This window comes from Pavona decussata, unplaced genomic scaffold (genome assembly GCF_977016875.1).
Source record: "Pavona decussata unplaced genomic scaffold, jaPavDecu1.1 SCAFFOLD_14, whole genome shotgun sequence".
NCBI lineage: Eukaryota > Metazoa > Cnidaria > Anthozoa > Scleractinia > Agariciidae > Pavona > Pavona decussata.
In genome coordinates, this window is record NW_028145437.1 from 1,817,501 (window position 1) to 1,837,048 (window position 19,548).

The window sequence follows — 19,548 nt, forward strand, 5'->3', positions numbered from 1 at the left end:
TGTGTCCCTAAAGCTAATAATTCGATTTTGCGCCCTCCTTCTTGTAATCACCCCTTTTTAGTTAGCGCCTCTCGCTACCCTTTCAATAAGTAAAAACCAGTGAATATGTCAGCGCCGAAACAGTCCTGCCCGGGAGATATGGCTGTGCGCGTGCGTGATGTACTGGTCGCGGAGCTGTGTTGCATGACCATTACTTTCACATGGTTTTATATTGTGTTTGGAAGGTTAACCGTGACAAAAAAAGTACTGGATGCTGCAGTGAGGGATCTAATATAACAGCAATAAATTGTAGAACAAATGATGCAAAAAAAAAAAAGGGCAAGGCTGTTTTATTTCACAATCAGGAAAATATATTTTTCCAATATTTCCAATGGCAATGCTCTGAAGAAGAAAAACCATGTCTTTCGAAATATTGGAAAAATATGTTTTCCTGACCTTTAAACTAGCCTTGCTCTTATTTACGTTATTCTTTCAATAAATGCCCCCCCCCCTCTCACGGAAAGACACACGTCACCAAGGTAAGCCCCCCCCCCATCCCACAATGAGCCTGCGATCAAGCCGCCAGGCCGATCCTGTTATTTTTTGATACTAGTAAAGCGCCCCTAGGCCTTATCACGGTTTTCGATGCAATTTTGACGAGTTGGCAAACACGTCTTGAAATAATAGTGTTTGTATGGAAATCCGATGTCAAACAATTTTCATAAAACATCGCTTCTGAAAAATCCATACATTTCCCTGTATTTTATCTCGCGAACTATTTTTAGTAGCAGTTCACGGCTGGTTCGCTATACAGACAAATGTATGGAAGTGTCAAAACGCAAGATGCTTTCTAGCACAGCTACATTCCTCAGTTATTTTCTGTAAAATCCTTTGCATAGTGTCTAAAGTTTCCAATTCATGAATTTTTCAGAAGCAACGTTTCATGAAAATTATTTGACATCGGATTTTCATCCAAACACTGTTATTTCAAGACGTGTTTGCCTACTCGTCACAATGACGTCGAAAACCGTGATTAAGCCTATTTTGGCTGTTGTTGTTTTTGTTAACTTACCCATAACTCCCTGGATCTGCCAGCCGCCCTGGAGCGTTTGTGTGTGTTTTATTGTTGTTATTGTTGTTTGGTCCACAGTCACTCGATACTGATTGGCGGACAAAGACGCCTGTGATTGCAATAACAACATAGGAATTTTGTTTGAGTTTTCAGTTCCTCCTGCTGTGACACTCAGTTCGCTCGTAATCACGTAAGCAAGTCATTCTTGGAATTTTAATCTAATCGATCATTAAACGTATTATCCGCCCGTATTTAAACTTCAGAGTATAAGGCGTGCCTTTTTTGCTGGCGTAGACAACGAGTTTTCTTGTATATATTTTTTGGAACTTGCTATAATTTTCTCTCTCTTTTTAAGCAAACTCCAAAATCTAGGCAAACTCCACCTTTCAATTGACAAACTTCTTAATTCTAGTTCGACAACAGTTTTTTTCTGCATCCCTGCGTTTGAGGAACACAGCGTACGCTAAATAATCGTTCAAATGTCAAACACGAGCTTGCGAACCCTAAAGTTCTCAACAAATCATGAGAGAATAAGACTGGTTCCATTTATTAATAAGACTGGTTTCATTTACTGACACTTATAGCTTGCTTGCAGGATGCTGTAAACTTGCAACGTTCACACACGTCTACTTGTATTTGCTAACACCGACTTGCAAACTTGAAACTGTCATGTGAACGAATTTTATCTTGTAATGTAATTGAGCCGAGAAAGTTACTGCATGAAGAAATAAAAAAAGAGCAATTAAATGGGGTAGCAACTTTAAAAAAAATTGCGCATAGTTCTCTCTACAAGGTAGAAGCAAAATTATAGAGTTGCCTACAAGTCGAACTCAGGAATGTCTTCTCGGGAGGAAACAATCTCGTACCCAGAGTCCTCATTCTCTTTAGCCGGCGGTTGGTCGCCAGGAGAGACTCTGGGGAACCGCAGAATTTCTGCGGTAAAACAACGCAAGCTGTTAAGAGGCAGCCAATTAAAAAAACATGTTTTTTTTTTTTCGAATTCCCCATAGTCTCTCCTGGCGACCAACCTCTGGCCAAAGAGCCTGAGGACTCCGGGTACGAGGTAAAGGAGGAAAAGGTCGCTTGGGGAAGCCCGCAGGGCAAGTAAGAAGAGGAGTGAGGTCTCAACCTTCGCGCCGAAAGCTACATGACCATAAACGACCGACGAAGTTCTTGAAAAAAGTCTACCTACTGCTAGATTACACAAATATTTCGTTTTTTCAGCTTGGTTGATAGACTAACGCTCAAAACTTCAGCTATCGAGTCTCTTTACGGTCGCCACATTACCTTATCAACTCTATTGATGAAACCAGATATTCGGTTTCACTCCCCACTGACACAGCACCACAGTTTCTTTAGAAACTAACCCCCTTACCTAAATTGGAGTCTGAGAAGGTTAAATGGGATACGAAACAGTTTAAAATTACAGATATATCGCATGATTTCACAGAACTATGGCTTGTATAAGACATTGAGAAAATTAATCTCCAGCCCTCAGAAAAGATTTTGCCCTTCAATTATTTCTATCACTTCGAACTTGATAATGGCGTCATGACGACCCCGAAACGTTGTTCCTTTTTATCGTTTATCTTTACTTGTCTTTGTCTAACCAAACCTTTACTTATACACCAATGTGCACGAATATAAAAAATAAGAGGACTACCATAAATACATTGTATTAAAATTTATCAATCCACACTTACATCTTTTTGCCATTTTATGCAAAGGCAACCCAATCATCTTCCTTAAATGGCATATAATTCATGGTAAGGTAAGGGTGACTATATAGAGGATTAGGGTTAGGGTTAGGGTAAGGGTCAGGGTTATGTGGGTGACTATATGGTACCTTACCATGAATTATTTGCCTTTAATTTGCATTTATCAGTCTCTGAAACTTTGAATTAGCCCTAGACGGTTTTACTCATAGCGGCTGTTTCGTTTAGTTAAGTTATGCCACGAGGGTGCTAATTTGAGGGAAAACCTTTCTAGTAAAGCAGCGAGCTGAATTTGTGTTTAAGAAGAACGCCAGAGAAGGTATTTGATATCTGTTTTGTTATTATCTCAAATTGCGTGTTTTATGAATTTGAATGGGCACGTTTTGGATGGCAAGCCGCGCCATACTGTTAAACGGTAACTTACCCTGGCAATCTGCTTTAAACAGGCTTGGAGATGTGTCAACTAAAAGATAGCTTAAGTGTTCTTAAACCTTAAACACAGCATGCAGAGCAAATTGGGTCATCACAGTATCAATATTTGCCTTAATAATTCAGCGACCAGTAAACTACAAAACTACAATTAAACTGCTGTTATGTGTTATCACTAAACCCTGTTTCCATAAACGCTGTTTCACCACACAATTAATTTAACTTCGCAAGGAGTGTTATGTTAGGTGTTCTAACGAAACTGAATGATAGAATTCCGATTAAGTTGTACTTGAAGTTTGTGTTCATCGCACTGTCATCGCTATGCAGTGACACGCCATGGCTTCCCTGAGCTTTAGTTTACAAACGTTTGACTGTCCTTTGAATGCGAATACGAAGAAACATGTGCACTCGCAATTTCAAAATAGGCAGAGTGTTTCTGTGATATTAAAAGTTTTCAGAGGAATGAGGCATTTAAAGAATGACTGACCTACAGTGCCAAATTGTTAGTTAATCAAATAAATATTCCATCAGACCATTGCCTTATTATCACCGCTTCGCTTTGTTAACCATGCATATCTGTAAATTTCTGACAATACACCTTGAATTCTCCTGGAGTATTCTCGGTTCCTTTTTCACATAACATAATATTTCCAAACGGTCGAAAAGGCAGGAAACGCAATAAATTGTAAATAACGAAGGACATTTTTCATTTTACAAAACATATTCGGCAGATTCAAATATCATCTTCAGTATATCGTGTATTACCCTGCGAGCAGAGGCCCCTCGATCTTCCCAGATTATCTAGGAAGATCGAAGGGCCTCTGCTCGCAGGGTAATCGTGTATAGACCCTATGCAAAATCGCCTACATTTTAGTATTCTTTTGTTTGCAACCAAATTGGCCTAACTTGCTAACCTCGTTCTTGAGTTAAAAAATCAAAAGAATAATTTACCTTTAAAGAGGCTAGTTAGGCTAATTTTAATGCAGACAAAAGAATATTAAAATGTCAGCCATTTTTGCACAGGGAAATGGCTAATTGACCTTTTAAAGGGGCACTGTCACCACGATTTTTCTGTATTTTGGTAAAAACGGCTAAAACGTTTGATGCTAAATTGAAATTGCTCTTAAAATACCTGGAAGAAAATATAGAGGGATTTATCCAAGGAAGAGCTAACTACAATCAGCAACTTCTGTCTTCTCAAAACGTATGGACTGTGCATTCAAATAAGTACAGATAACCAACATATCGCTCCAGTAAAGGAGACAATTTTCTAAGGAGTAGTTTTGGATGAAAACGTAAACTGGAAGTCAATATCTCTTGTCTCAAATAAAGTTGCTAAATCAATTGGTATAATAAATAAATCCTAAAACTATTCTACGTACTACTCCTTAATTAATCCTTATTTTTATTATTGTAATATAGTTTGGGCTTCGACATACAATTGGCCAATTTTTCAAGTTGCAATCCATTTCCATCCAGCCATCCGCAGCCGCAGATAATTAATGCTGGTTTCTGTTCACTAGTAAGGTAACTGTTAACAAAACTAGACCATTATTTTAACGTTTGCTAATTGTTTATATTCTACTGTAAATTTAGAAATACGTGAAAATTTTTTCAATTGTGTTGATTTTAGGTGCAATCCTCGATATTACTTGGGGACCATTTCGTGGCCAGCGTGAAAAAATTGGGGGTCATTTCGGGGGATGTACTTTGATGAACTAAGAGGACATTCTATTCAGTGCTTTATAGTTAATACTTTGACGAACGGGCAGCCAATGCAGATCTTCGAGAATAGGAGTAATTTGGGTTGGTTTTCGCTTTCCGCTCACTTGTGCTAACTCAGATGGCCAAATATATATCTTATTTTTCACGTGGCTCCGTTTCCTTTCCTTTTTTTTTTGTTTGTTTTTTGTTTTGTTTTTAAGTAATTTTATTGAATAAAGATGCCGCCGGCTTTGATTGTAACTAGGGATAGCAGGGCTGCGGAAACAATGTACACTTAATGTTTCCCGAGGGACCATTCATTAAGTGCTTTGTTATATATTTAGACTTTCCCTTTAACAAGCACAGCAAAACAAACAAACAAACAACTGCGAGGGCAACAACTGCGGAATTGTATCCCGGTCGGGATACATTTGTATTTGATCAGGGGCACGTGACCAAGAATCAACCAATCACAGTGCTCATTTTGTTGAGTGAAAGTCTAGGTATATAACAATGGCTGATATCAATAGCAAAGGAATGGAACATATTCCTCTCGACATATATCTACTGTCGTGAATTAGCCGACAACAATACGTATCGTATCCGTCAACATATTCCCCTCGACCTTGTTCGCCTCACACTGTACACAGGCTCCTTAAAAGATAACAAAATGACACTAAACGGACAATCCAAGTAAATAGCCTCATGCAATATACAGTCGAACCTGTATATAACGGCCACCCTCGGGACTTGAGGAACTGGCCGCTTAATACAGGATCACTAAAAATACTCAATGGGCGTTGTCTAATGTCAATATTAATGGCGTATCATACAAAAACAGTTCATGCAAGAAACAATAGGACAATCAACACTCTTTCAAGCGACCAATACTTTAAGCAAAGTTCAGTGCCAACTTGTAACTTAACGGTGTGATATACATTGTGTAAAAGTACTATGCAATAAATTGTCCTCTACTCTTCTACGGTATACAGTGCTCTATTTCTATGACTTACAGTTCACAACAAAATATCTCATTCAGTCATTTCATAGTTGTTACGCTCAATGTTCAATGTCACATAGCTGAAGAACAAGCTAATTAAAGAGGAATTTCTTGCTAAAGAGTGAACCATATTCAAAACGAATTTCTTTTAGCGTTCGTGATCTGGTACTGTACTTCAGCACATTGTGGACATCTGAAAAGCGTTAACGATATTAAACGACCGAGTATCCGAGCTTACAGTAGCTTTGTTCATGTTATTTCTTTATAGTGATGCTGGATCGCATTTTAAACACAATAAAATACCGCATAAAATAACATATGGCTTAGTTTTTATTCAAGGGTGGCCGCTTAATACAGGTAAAAATAACAAAAAAAGACAAACATAGGACTGCTATAGGGTGGCCGCCTAATACAGGTAACAAATGCAGCGTTTGTATGAGCGCTTAATACAGGGCCGTTATATACAGGTTCGACTGTAGATGGATAGTTCTTGAAAACAAGACAATTTATTAAACACCCTACTACAGAACTAACTTGGTTGCGACCAAACAACAACAAAAAAAAGTAAATAAACAAATAAATAATAAACCACTTTATTTTTAAGTGTCAATGTAATTAGAGCTAATTACTAATTGGGGACACTCGCCAGTCGAATTAGAATTTGGAAATGTTGGTTTTTGAGGAGGGGGAAAAACCGGATTACCCGGAGAAAAACCTCTGGGAGCAACGACGAGAGCCATTTACAAACTCAACCTACATATGACGCGGCCTACATTGGTGGCCGTCCCTGCTCCTCATAAAAAGCAAATAAAAAGAGCGTTAGTTCTTCGATAGAATTATATGTTGATTTGAATTTCAAGTTTTCAATATCGAGTGACGTCTCACTTTGCTTTTGAACCTGAAGCCTTAGCTTTCTCCATTTCCTTTGGAAACTCACTATCATCCACTCCATTTGCTAAGTTGTCACGCCAAGGTTGGGAAACAGGAAGACCATGAATTCTATGTTTCGTACTTTCCTTCTCCTTTCAATCCTTTCCATTCAAGACAAAGCGAAGCAAATAATGCAAATGCAACAGAAATCATGCATAACGTGATTACCATCCGATGTCAACATGTGTAAATTCCACAAAGGCCGTGCACAAGTGCGTGTTTGCTTGTCAAGAAACGAAAACGCTATCATGCACTCTTACAGTATGGAAACCCCAATGCCTTCTTTTGCAATCATTTTTCTACTCACAGCTCATGTAATATCCATTATCCCACATGACAACTCTATGGCGGTTTGGAAAGCATAAGAGTTTCAAGTTTTAAGTTTTTAACTCGTCGTTCCTTCCTCCCATGCCCCTTTTGTCAGTTGAGACGGCCGACACGCTAACGACACCTAGTTTTGATCTCACCACCTGTCTCACCGTACAGGAACTTCCTGTCAGGAAGGCAAAACTAGTGGAAAACTGAATGTTTCTCTACTCCTTATACAGTTTATAGCCATGTTATTTGATAATGTTTCTGTAGTAGTAAAATGTAAAATCTAAACACTCGAACTAAGCGTCCATCATCAGGATGTGGTTAAGGCGAGACAATTCTAAATATTATTTCCAACTATTATCAAGATCATGAAGTAGAACTATCAACAAGGGAAATGAAGGGGTCTTCGTTAAATGAACTCTTATTTTGCAGTGGCTTTTAAGCTTCCTGGACATGGTATTCTCCCATTGTTTCTATTTACGATTTTATTGTTCGTTATTCTTGAGGCCACGCTTCTTTCCCGGAAATTTTACTGAGACCACTTGCATTTTCTACAGATAATTTTACTATCTTCGCATGCCACAGAGTGATCATTATCCTATACATAAGTAGGTAATGCCGAATTCTCCGTCTTTGTAATTCTTAATAGAATTGTTTATTCTTAACCGTTCTAATGGCGCGACCAGTCTTTGCAAAGTATTCCACATTCTTTACATGAAATGGAATAGGCAACTTCTGTTTGTTTGTTTGTTGGAAGAAGGTTTTGGGTCTCTTAAAATAACCTTACATTGCAAAGTTGGCCCCGATTCCATGGACACATTTAGTTCACTTTTCTAGAGGGCTATCTTTCAGTAATCTCTCAGTTGAATTTTCAATGGGAGAAAGGATCACCACATTACTTAAACCCGCACTTTCTTCTAGTTGAGAACTTAGTGGTTAAGTGATAAATTTCTTTGTTCCTGCTAATCGAATCCAGACAGGGACTGAATTGAAGCATCCCTGAAGCATCCCGCATGCCCATTCACTGACCCGGAAACATCCCATTGCAATGCCAATCTATCTCAAACTTACCATATTTGTAACTTTATGTTTTAGCCATGCAGAGCTGCTCAAAACTGTGCGACAACTTAACAAGGAAGAAGACTGAAGAGGACTGGTTCTCAGAGAGCTCCCTTAAAAGATGTCTCACAACACTGGATCTCACTTTCCTTGGGGTGGGCTCAACAGTTGGCGCGGGCCTTTATGTCGTCGCAGGGGAGTTGGCACGTGATGTTGCAGGACCTGCCGTTATTCTCTCATTCCTTCTTGGGGGAATGGCTGCTCTGTTTTCCGGAATTTGCTATGCCGAATTCGGCAGTCGTATGCCTAAGGCTGGTTCCGCTTATGTCTACTCCTATGTGGCTGTTGGAGAGTTCGGGGCTTTCGTTGTGGGTTGGAACATGATTCTAGAATATCTGATCGCCTCCGCAAGCTTGGCACGAGCGTGCAGCGAGTACATCAATTCCTTTGCCCAAGGCTATATATACAAATTCTTCATGGACGACATTGCCACATGGAATGGTTCAGCCCTTGGAAGCTTTCCGGATTTCTTGGCCTTGGCTTTGGCGATAGTTTTTGCGCTTATAGTCTCGCTAGGTGCGCGCAAATCGTCTCTGGTTAACAAAGTCATGACATTCATAAATATGTCTGTTATCCTGTTCATCGTTTGTGCTGGATTATACTTTGTTGATGGCAAAAACTGGCAATCAAACTTTACCCCGTACGGAGTCAGTGGTGTTCTAACAGCCGCTGGAAGTTGCTTTTTCGCTTTTGTGGGAAGTGATGTTATAGGGACAGCGAGTGAAGAAGCTATAAATCCCAAACGCTCAGTTCCGCTGTCTATCATCCTGACTATCGCAATCAGTTTTTTTGCTTATTTTGGAGTCGCCACGGTTCTTACGCTTATGCTACCTTATGATCATCTTAGCCGGTTCGCCCCCCTGGCTGAGGCGTTCCCCCAACGTGGATTTAGTGGCGCGAAGTACGTCGTGGCTACTGGAGGATTATGCGCAACAATGAATGCGCTGTTATCCACTTCGTTCGCGGTTCCACGTATAACGTATTCCATGGCGTCTGATGGTTTGCTGTTTAAATGGTTTGATCGTGTTCATGAAACCACGAAAGTTCCAGTTCGTGCAGCATTGGTCGATGGCGTCTTGAGCGCAATTCTGGCGACGCTGCTGGATATGAAACAATTGGTGAGTTAAGTACTTTTGTTTATAACCGCAACTAACCTTTTGATTTCCAAAGGCAATCGTCCTCAAAATAAGGAATTATTCTAAAATTCAGCTTGCACTGATATTACTGAAAAGCAAACACTACACAGCAGAACACCAATTGTCAGTCGAAGTCATGCATGGCTTTTCGGTCGCGTGGAGTGTAATTTAATTACTTAAAAGTAACAAATAAGTATAGCCGGATAAGAACGGAATGTGCACACTCTTGGAGATTTAGCCCATTCCTCTCTTTTTGTTTGGTCATTAAGCTGATCTACCGGGATAAAACCATGTTATTGGTGAGTTGAATCACGTTTGACGCGACTAAAATGCGATGTAAACATTAATAATTATAATTAATGATTAATGATTAAACATCAAGTGGTAGTTAATTCGCGTCTTACCTGAAAGAGAAGATTGTTAAGATTTCATTCTAGCCTGTTTTTGCCTTAAAACTACTGGAAAACAAACTAATTTATTAAGTGCGCGCTGTATAACTAAACGATTAAGACACGTATATTGATCGTAGAGAAAGACTGCGTAACGAAAATGGAGATTTGGACTTAGAAAGGGCGCATGAATTCAATGTTTTTGATGGAAAGAAGAGTGTTTGGTTGTCCTTCGAATCTACTCCCGCAGCAAATTTACCGCGCGCGATTAAGATAAAAAAAATTTTGTCAATGGCTGTGTGTACAGCACTTAAACAATGTAGCCAACATGCCTTACTGGAAAATACATTGTCTATTGGGACACAGAGAAAAACAAATGAGTTCAGTATTAAACTGAGAGAACATAATATAAATACAAATGAGCAAAACAGGAATAGAACAAACAAAAGTCACATAAACTGAAATACATTATCCGCAAATAAGACACCGATTTATTTCCCCGAGCTAACAGAAATGGAAAAAATTCTTTTTCAAGGTTAAATATAATATTGCGTTTTATTAAAAGCAGGACAATGGTATAATACAGTTCCAAGGACTTGATTGGCTTAGCGGCCATGGTATATGAGCCATTATACCATGCCCGAGAGATAGACCTTTAAATTGTCTTCAGCATGATCTAGCAATATTCCTCAATTTTTTTTTATCAAACAATTATTCCACTCGCGCTTATTTGATATGAGCTGATTATAGCCGTTGGCTATCTGTCACCTCATATTCAATAAGTGCGAGTGGAATAATTGTTAAATAAAATCTACGTCTGTTAAGTATCCTTTTCAAAAAGAAAATATCTGGATGTAAAAGCCAAACTGATTGCGTAGACCTTCAGTCACCTAAAATTAGTGAATATGAATTATATTTAGAGAATACATTAAAAGAAGAATGTCATTTCAGTGTCGAAGTAATAAGCAGTAATGTGCGTTTACTGCAAATACTCTCATGTTATTTTAATTTCTCCGAATAATTATATGGAAAACCTAAACTAATTGTGACTATCTTGCAGACGTTTTTCCCCGTCTGGCACTTGTTACATGTATTTCTATCCTTTTGTGATTAGTTCATTCGGGTGTGCACATTGATTGGCTAGAGTAATATTGTTGGTGTTGGTATACGACTCTAGATTGCAAGCTTGAAAGTTAACAATGAGAACAGTAGAATAACTTACTTTCAGGTTGAAATGATGTCCATTGGCACACTGTTTGCTTACACGATGGTGGCAATCGCTGTACTGGTGACTCGTTACACCCCTGGAGTTCAAAGCGTCACATTGGAAAAAGGTGGCATCAAGGAGAAAACCAATAAATGTCCGAAAACGATTTGTTGCCGCCCAGAGGAAACAAAAGACAAAGATGAGGTGATTGGAGAGGTTAGCTATCAAAAGGTCCCAAGCAATGACGAAGAATACTCGAGTAACATAGCGCAACCAGACGAAGGAACAAGTTTTCGAGTTCGCGTTGGTGCATTTGTGCTGACTGTATCCATAACAGCATTAACAATTTGCTTAACCCATGCTCATTCACAGTTGGGTCGAGGAGAGGCCTGGACGATCCTTCTCTGTTGCAGTTTTGGCTTTATGATTGTCGCTACTTTGATTTTCATCTTGAGGCAACCTAGAATTTCCGCTACATTCCCGTTCATGGTTCCAGGAGTCCCAATCATTCCAGCGATTACAATTTTTTTTAATGTTCTGCTGTTGGTAACGCTGAATCATTGGACGTATATCCGATTCAGCGTGTGGATGACATTGGGTGAGTGTTTGGCACTTTTCGTTTCTATAATACCGATCTTTGGTATACTTAGCCTGCCTTAATAAGGTCCGGCGTCTGGAGTTTAAGTCAACCAATCAGGGGGCAACATCGAGTCAAAACGTCATTGAAGCCTGCGCTCTGTGATTTGTTGTACCGAGCAAAAAAACTACGGTACGTGAGTTCTAAATTGAAAACGCAGAAAAATGTTAGCATGGCGCGAAGTATTATTCTCATCTAGTCGACAATGAAATGTAACTTTTTGGTACAGGCATCGGATGATGTGTGATAAAATCGTAGGATAACTAGTTTTGACTACCACTTTTACTGAGGGATCAACCTCTGGCAGGAGTAAGTTTTGTTCCATTTTAGGGAGTGTTCATTATTTATGGGGAGGAGGGCTGGCAAATGGGGAAACGGAACGTTTGGAACTTTTTGTACCCCCTCAATGATGAAGGATAACTTTTTTTTCCTCCCCCAGCTAGAACATGTAAACGTTTTTGACCCCCCCCCCCCCAAATGATACATTTATTATCAAATCATACTCTCATCCTCCACTTCGCGCTTTACTCACCTGCCTTTTGCTTGCTCCACTAGCAGTAGAAGAAACTATTACGTATGTTAATGTACAGGTTGAAGTGTAATCACTAGTCTGGAAAATACCACAAGGCAGCTAAAGAGGGTGTTTGTGCAACTGGCAGACACTAAAAAAAAAGTGGAGTGAGTAGGAGGCGGAAAGAGGCTAAGAGAAAGGCAGGAAAGAAACGAGAAAAAGACTGTGCCAAGCTGCAGCTGAGGAGTCCTTGACTGGGGAAAGTGCAGAAGAAGTTATATTGCCACTGTCAGATGACATGATCTGCCTGCAAAACACTGACAGCCTTTACCCAACCGTTCTAGTGAAAGGCCTAGATCAACTTATTTCTGAGGGCGGCCTGTCTCTTGGTGCAGCCAATGAAATCCAAACATATCTAACTAGCAAATCCATTGAATGGAACCCATTTGTTGTGTAAACTATTGGTGTCAGATTACATTTTGAAATACTCTTTAGCATTGTTGTATCTTATGGTTTGATTTACTGTGGTACAAGTACATTAAATGTCATGCGGTTCTAGAAGAATTTAAAAAACCCCAAAACTTATGAGGTCAATCTTCAAACTTTTTTGTCCCCCCCCTCTTCCCCTGATCCAGAGTAAAACCTTTCTGACCCGCCCTAAAAGGGGAGTAAACTTCGCTTGCCCCTCCCCCCCCTCCCATTTGCCAGCCCCCCATTCCCATAAATAATGAACACTCCCTTGGTTTATTTTTTAACGGGATAATGCGATATATGGGGATGATTATGACGATAACGATGATGATAATGGGCAGGAGCAGAAACTCAAGCTACCTATGGCTTGGCTTTTTATCCTTTAAAGACACATAGAACAGATTTTATAGATCTTGTATTTTCTGCTGATCAAAACGCCAACGCGATCATGCGAATCTGTTCTAATAAATGTTATACTTCACGTTTGATCAAAGGACAGTCCTCTAAAGTGTCACGTGATGCTTGATTAACACTTCGGTTATTTTCAGGTGACATACCAATAGATGATGTTTTCTCTGAAACAGAGAGCTTTTGCAAAAATGAATTTTTGAAAATGCTAATCATTAAAAAATTAAGTACGTCATTGCCTAAGAAGTTTTGCCTTTTACGGTGGTACTCGTGACCTATTTTCCTGAGTAAACAGCTGCCAAAGAACAAGGAGCAGTAGAGATCACGGTCGATACAAATTCAGGTCCCGTAACTAGACACGACAGGTCCATCATCAGTTCAATAAGGACACCAATAATAGACCATAGTAAACTCCTGACAATTATGATGGTGGTGGTGATGGTGATCGTGACAGTCACGGCTATGGTGATCGTCTTGGGAGTGGTTATGGCAGGGATGATGCATCCCTGGCCTCTAAAATTCAGTCCCTTTTTCACAACTGGCCTTCGCTTATCTGAAGCGGTAAATGGCATTGCTTAATGTGGGTTAATTAATATAATTATCTTGGCTACTTTAATCTCTTTCCCAATTTTACATCCAATGACAAAACAACCCAAATACAGAACAACATGGGTAAAGCATTACACCCTCTGGGGAAGCACATACCTATACGTCTTATATGGTGAAGTACCCCTCTCAAATGAGGCTTGGTTGTATCGGAACAATGGAACTATATGCCACCTTTGGGACCTTGAAATGAAGAAATCAAACTTGAATGATCTCAGTTGTTCATACTATTTAGAGGTCTTTTTTTTCTTTTGTTCTTTCAGGTCTTTTCGTATACTTTTTCTATGGCTACAGTCACAGTGCGGAAGCCGTTAGACCAAGCGAAAGATCAGAGACTCATTTCATTTTATCACAGACCCCAGATTTTGGTAAAAAAGTTGGAGAATACCAATGGAAATCTGAATAAATTATATAATGGCGCAATTGACTTTTAACTGATCTGTAAAGACAAAGCAATTTGAAAGCAAGGTTTTCTTTGGCTAGATTTGAAAGGAGTATTTAAATCTTTGTAAGAAGGAATAGTCGTTATTCTGTTACTTTGAATGAAATGCTTGTAAAGAGAAAGGCTTCTCGGTTTAGGTGGCCCACAACTAACGGAGCTTGACAATGTTTCTGCATGTAGCATGGAGCGCCATCATTACTTCCCCTGACTCTGGACTGGACGTTAGCGACATTGCAGGGTTACACTGTGAGAGACAATTTGGAGTTAAATTTCTTGTTTTGTCTGAGACCTTTTAATAGAAAGTTCATCACACTAACCTCTGCATCACCGTTCCATGTTATTGAACACGTTTCTTATCAATTCTGCATCACCGCGCCCGAAACAAGGAATACGGGAATTTCGGTAGCATTATCAAATTCTTTTTTATTTTTGGGGTCGCGATGGGCCGAGAGATAAGACTTCGGGGCACGAGTTATTGTTCTCGGTCTCGCTTTTTGTACTCGGCTGGCACGAGTTAAGTTCTCGTCGCGTTGTTAAATTCTTTAAATTTTCGGTCGCGTTCTTTGTAGCCAGCGAGGCATGCAAGGCAGACGTGCGAGGCATGAACAAAACATGCGAGGCATGCGAGGCATGAACAACCGCAAGATAAGCTCACCTGAGTGCTATTTTATAGGCTAACCGGATTTTTTTTAGGCTAACCTGAGTGCCTCACACGTCTGCCTCGCATGCCTCGCTGGCTCGCAGATTGTGCATCCCCGTAGTGAGGCGCCGAACCTTAAGTTACCCACATGACGTGTCACATACAGGATGGCAGATGCAAGACACAAATGACTAAAAATAAGTCTTATTCCTCTAGAATTTATCAACTTTAACAGAAACGGCATTCACTTACCTAGAGAGGCATTTTCTATTTCCAAGGCGAAGACTCATAAAACTTTATGCGACAGACACGAAGAAACTTAATCTGTTTATATGTCTATTTTTATTTTTGGTTATAGTTTTATTTTTATAGTGTCGTTTGTGCATCTTTTAACTTTCCAAGTTTTTCAACCATTCCCTTTGTCATCTTTTCATAACTAGCGCTTTAAAAATTCGAAAGGTTTTTATCGTTTTTTATTTAGTTAGCTTTTTTTTAGTTCCTCAAGGTTGGTTTTGTTTAACCGAAAATTTGGCAACTAAATCAGTCTATGACCCCGCGGGCCAAGATAGATAAAGATGTCTCACGTTTACTATGGAAAAACAATCATGTAGAAACGGTTTCTGTCTTCAAATGAAAGGTGAATAACAAATGCTGTCCCCCGAATTTCTTTTAAAAATATAAACAGCGAAACATTGAAAAACGTTTAAGGATAACGTACGCGTGATGCGTAACGTTACTCTACATCATACCGGAAATTACGATCCGTCATTGACCCGGCGTCACATACATATCAGGGCCGTACAAATGGTTTTTGTCTCTAAACAAAAGGTGAAAACGTAAGGATTAAAGCCCAGGGATTATAAAAAACATTCGTATGACAAATGTCGTTTCCCCTGTATTTCATTCTGACTGCATGTTATTGTTGACATCTTTTAGCCTTGCAGTTCTGGCAGGACGTGTGTCAGATTTGAACCTAGTTTTAAATATGTGGCCTCGCTCGCCATGGGTACCTCCATAGCTAAGTAAAAATACAACTAGCACCCGAAAGGTAATGGGTTCGACTCCCGTTGGGAGGAGAGAGCATTTTTTCCGAGCTTATTTCGATTTGAGAAGGCTTCTTCATTAAGTTCACGTCATCCTTTTTTAACATAATCCAAGACGCCATTTCACTTATTATATATCAACTAACATGTTTGAAATCACGGGGAACTGACAGACGTTTATCTTTATGTGATGACGATGATCATGTGTTTAATACAACTTTAATACCAAGTGAAGATTTGATAATTGTATTCTTTTTAGAACAATTGTGGAAAAATTGAGACAAATCCTTGAAAAGAAATGTACACTCTTTTATTTTCAAAAAAATAAAAATCCTCTACTATAGAAATAATGCGTCTATACAAGTTACATAAAATACACCAGTGTGGCAACATGACTTTTTTATATGGAAAAGTCAATATAAATATAAAAGATAGAATAAAAAGCTTACTTTATACATTCTCCAGAATAAGCGTTTAAACCAAAGACTGAGATATTTCTCAGTTCTGTAAGTCCGGTTGCTTAAATTTCGATAAAGATTACAACATTTGTGGACGGCTTTGTGACCGTTCTGTTTGAAGTTGATAAACCTTAAACTGAAATAAAAACTCCTCGGTAAAAGTAGTTCTAAACAGAAGGAAATAACCCATGGTTCCTGCATGTATAGATCCTGCGTTAGCGTTAATCGGTTTTTAAACAAGAAAATCTGGGAGATAAATACAAAATGTTTGTGCTCTGAATCGCCGATAAATTAATTAAAACCAACGAGTCATATACGCATGTACGTCTTTTCGAAGGCACATTTGCTTCCAAAGGTCTAGGGGCCTCTTCATATGAGCCCGGTCGACCGGGCTGGCCCGGTTACCGAGATCTCGGTTGCAAAAACCCATATGAACACCCTAGCCCGGATACCAGGACTGTCCGAGACGAAACATTTTCAACTGCGCATGGCTTGTAAGGTCGCTGACAAGTCGGAACGCGGTGCCACTGGTATTTTGGGGGCCTTTTTGACATTTTTCATCTCGGTAACCGGGATTAAATTTCCCATATGAACAGAAGGCAAAATTCGTCCCACCTACCGGGCCAGCCCGGTTACCGGGCTCATATGAAGAAGCCCTAGTCGCCCGATAGATAGCCAATAGATACAAAATTAAGTGCAATCGGCTTTCGCATTTCAAACCATCCCGCCTCGCTTTCTCTGTTGTTTACTGGGCATAAAAGGAGGTTCTAGGGACGACATTGGTGTAATCTTAAAATGTTATTGGCCAATGAAAACGCCGGGAGGAACTCAGGTGAACCGATGAGGGTTTACCAAAAGAGAAACTTGTTTCTCCAACAGTGTTACTATTCTTTGAGCAGGATGTTATTTTCCAAGTTACTAGCTGCAGACAATAATTTCATCCCAACCCAAAGTAATGGGTTACTTATGACTTACACGTATAATAGTATCCACACGCGCAGAGGGCGCCGTTCACAATCTTCCTTATGAAGGATGAGCCAGGGACTTATTCTTCGTTCCTTTCAAGGCTTTGTTATCTGCAGAAGGTTGAACGAGTTTTAGACTTCATCTTCCTTGTGCAAACCTTTATTATCGTAATACCATCTCAGGGCTTCGCCACTTCTCCGTCACAAGGTATGACATTCAATCCGCGAGTTGCATCCCCCTGAAGGCTAATTTTTCTGTTCTTGAAGTGAACGTTTCTGATACATCCAGTGAAGCCGGAATCAAACTTGCCGTGCGTCAGATCTGCGACATTGCTGCCTCCTCCTGTTGAGAATAACACGGAGGGACCTTAAAGGGAAGGTTTCACATTTCAGCGCATGTGCGTGAATCTAAATGTTTTTTTTCTCTTTATTATCAGAAACCCTACTTACATGTACTACAGTAATCACATACTATAATCAATCCAAGCAAAATAACGGATGACTAATTAAAATTCACAGAAAATGTTGGTGGATTGTACCCACATTGTCGATATTGAATTTAGTGTTGACCCGAAGGATTAATTCCACAGTTGATGATTTTACACTGAGTTAATTGCATGCAAAATAATGCAATCATGTGAAAAAATTACCACCCGAGTTACCTACTCCCTTCCGAATGGTTCATAAATAACGAATTAAATTAAACGGGCTTCTATCATAGCAAGCAAGGGCGAAAAGGTATTTTGATTCATGGACACTGACGCACAGAACCGTGAACCACTCTCTTTAAGAAAATGAACACATTTTTTATGTAAGCACTCGCTTTCTCCTGCTGCTTTCGAAAACCGACGGTATAAAGTAACTGCTTTGACTCCAAAAAAAGTTTGTTAAGTGCTAACCATCCAGACATTTACAAGGCTTGGTGTTAACGAAGAATTATAGCACGGTATATTATGCATTAATTCGTTAGAAAAGTAAACTTCTCTTTTTTGAGGACGACCAAAGGAAGTTTCCTTGTCACTCCGCCTTAAGGGCCCTTGGGTTTCAACTAGTTAATACGATAATTTGACGCGTGTTGCCAAGGTACAGTGGACGTCAAGAAATTAACTAAGGTAACGCGCACTAGATCACATTGGTTTTACATTGCACAGAAACCTGCAAACCTCTTCTAAATCAGTAAAGGAAGGAAAGAAGTTATAAAAAAGGAAAACGTACACTCCCGATCCGTCAGCACCCCTTCTCCACCCAACAAAAAATTAAATAACTGTAGGAATAATCATGTAATGGTCACAATGGTAAATGGAGGATACATTGCTGCATACCAATAAATAGGCTCGAGTCTCTGTCGAGGTTCAGCCCTTTGCTTCCTTCGGCTGACGTGCCATTCACATGGTCCTTGTTGTCCACTTTCAAAGAACCTTCATTGAAACTCCTAAAAATCAGATAAGAAAAGTTAAGTCATCTGTATGTACTAAAACACTGTCCCAAACTTGTGGTGCACCCAGGATCACTGCGAAGGGCGGAATTGAAAGCAAGCTCGTTCCTAGTGTTGTAGGGATCTTCATGATCCTAAATACACTTTTCAACAGCAAATTGTTTCTTTGAGCAGAGCTGATGCAAAACGCATTTTTAAACAAGAAATGCTAAAGGCAGTTTCCAATACAAAATGGGGTTAAACCCAGTTTCCTAAAGAGGAACTGATTCTCAACGTAGACTTGGTGAAAAAAAGTAGTTTTTAACAAGAAATGGCCTTCAGTACAGTTTTCATTCAAGACTGATTGTCGTGGCAGATTCCAGCTTGATAATGCCGCTCTTCAACACAAGATGATCCTAAACACAGTTTTTAACAGCAAGTTGTTTCTTTGAGGAGACTTGATGGAAAACGCATTTTTGAAGAAGACATGCTAAAAAATTCGGAAAACGCAGTTTTTAACACAAAATGCTACAAAACCCAGTTTTCAAGAGAGTAACTGATTCTCAACTTAGACTTGCTGGAAAAACAGTTTTTAACAAGAATGACCTCTAACACAGTTTTTGACAGCACTTTGTTTCTTTGAGGAGAGTTGATGCAAAACGCATTTTTCAACAAGAAATACTAAACATTTCAACAGTTGAGCATCAGCTGACCGAAGAGCCCGCAGGGTCCGATTTCGAGTTCCTATTTTTACCTGAACACCTCGACGGAATGCCACTGACCGTTGTTGACTGGTTCCAGGGATAACAGGACAGCGGGGCCTGAGCCGAGCTCAAACCTGCAGAGAAAAATAACCTGGAAATTAAAATGATAAAAGGAAGTCACGGCACACATGAAGACTATGTTTTGAATGACAATCGCTTAACAAGTAAGTAAACACAGTCAACTACTCATACCA

General features: G+C 39.6%; 2 protein-coding genes across 6 annotated transcripts in view; one reads left to right on the top strand and one right to left on the bottom strand.

Moving 5' to 3' along the window:
• Positions 1–2,820: 2,820 nt before the first annotated feature.
• On the top strand, positions 2,821–14,459 carry LOC146487697 (cationic amino acid transporter 3-like). Its single transcript, XM_085128821.1, has 4 exons — positions 2,821–3,085; positions 8,240–9,381; positions 11,017–11,593; positions 13,892–14,459. Exons 2-4 carry the CDS (start codon positions 8,242–8,244, stop codon positions 14,032–14,034), a joined length of 1,860 nt encoding a protein of 619 aa, XP_084984947.1. The 5' UTR covers positions 2,821–3,085; positions 8,240–8,241; the 3' UTR covers positions 14,035–14,459.
• Positions 14,460–16,038: 1,579 nt separating this feature from the next.
• The window catches only part of LOC146487698 (basement membrane-specific heparan sulfate proteoglycan core protein-like), a 71,381-nt gene continuing 67,871 nt past the window's right edge, over positions 16,039–19,548 (bottom strand). For 4 of the 5 annotated variants that reach the window (XM_085130063.1, XM_085130056.1, XM_085130073.1 and 1 more), the window contains 3 exons: positions 19,345–19,428; positions 18,499–18,608; positions 16,039–17,519 (listed from right to left, as the gene is read on the bottom strand). In XM_085130063.1, coding sequence (XP_084986189.1) covers positions 17,356–17,519; positions 18,499–18,608; positions 19,345–19,428 — 358 coding nt within the window. In that variant the 3' untranslated portion in view covers positions 16,039–17,355. Of the gene's footprint in view, positions 17,520–18,498; positions 18,609–19,344; positions 19,429–19,548 lie in introns of those variants that run through there. The other variant, XR_014868576.1, reaches the window with a different exon arrangement.

Coding starts and splice junctions, on each gene's coding strand:
- LOC146487697 (XM_085128821.1), top strand. CDS start 8,242: ATGCAGAGCTGCTCAAAACTGTGCGACAACTTAACAAGGAAGAAGACT. Junction 9,382..11,016: donor TGCTGGATATGAAACAATTG/GTGAGTTAAGTA, acceptor ACTTACTTTCAG/GTTGAAATGATGTCCATTGG. Junction 11,594..13,891: donor CAGCGTGTGGATGACATTGG/GTGAGTGTTTGG, acceptor TTGTTCTTTCAG/GTCTTTTCGTATACTTTTTC.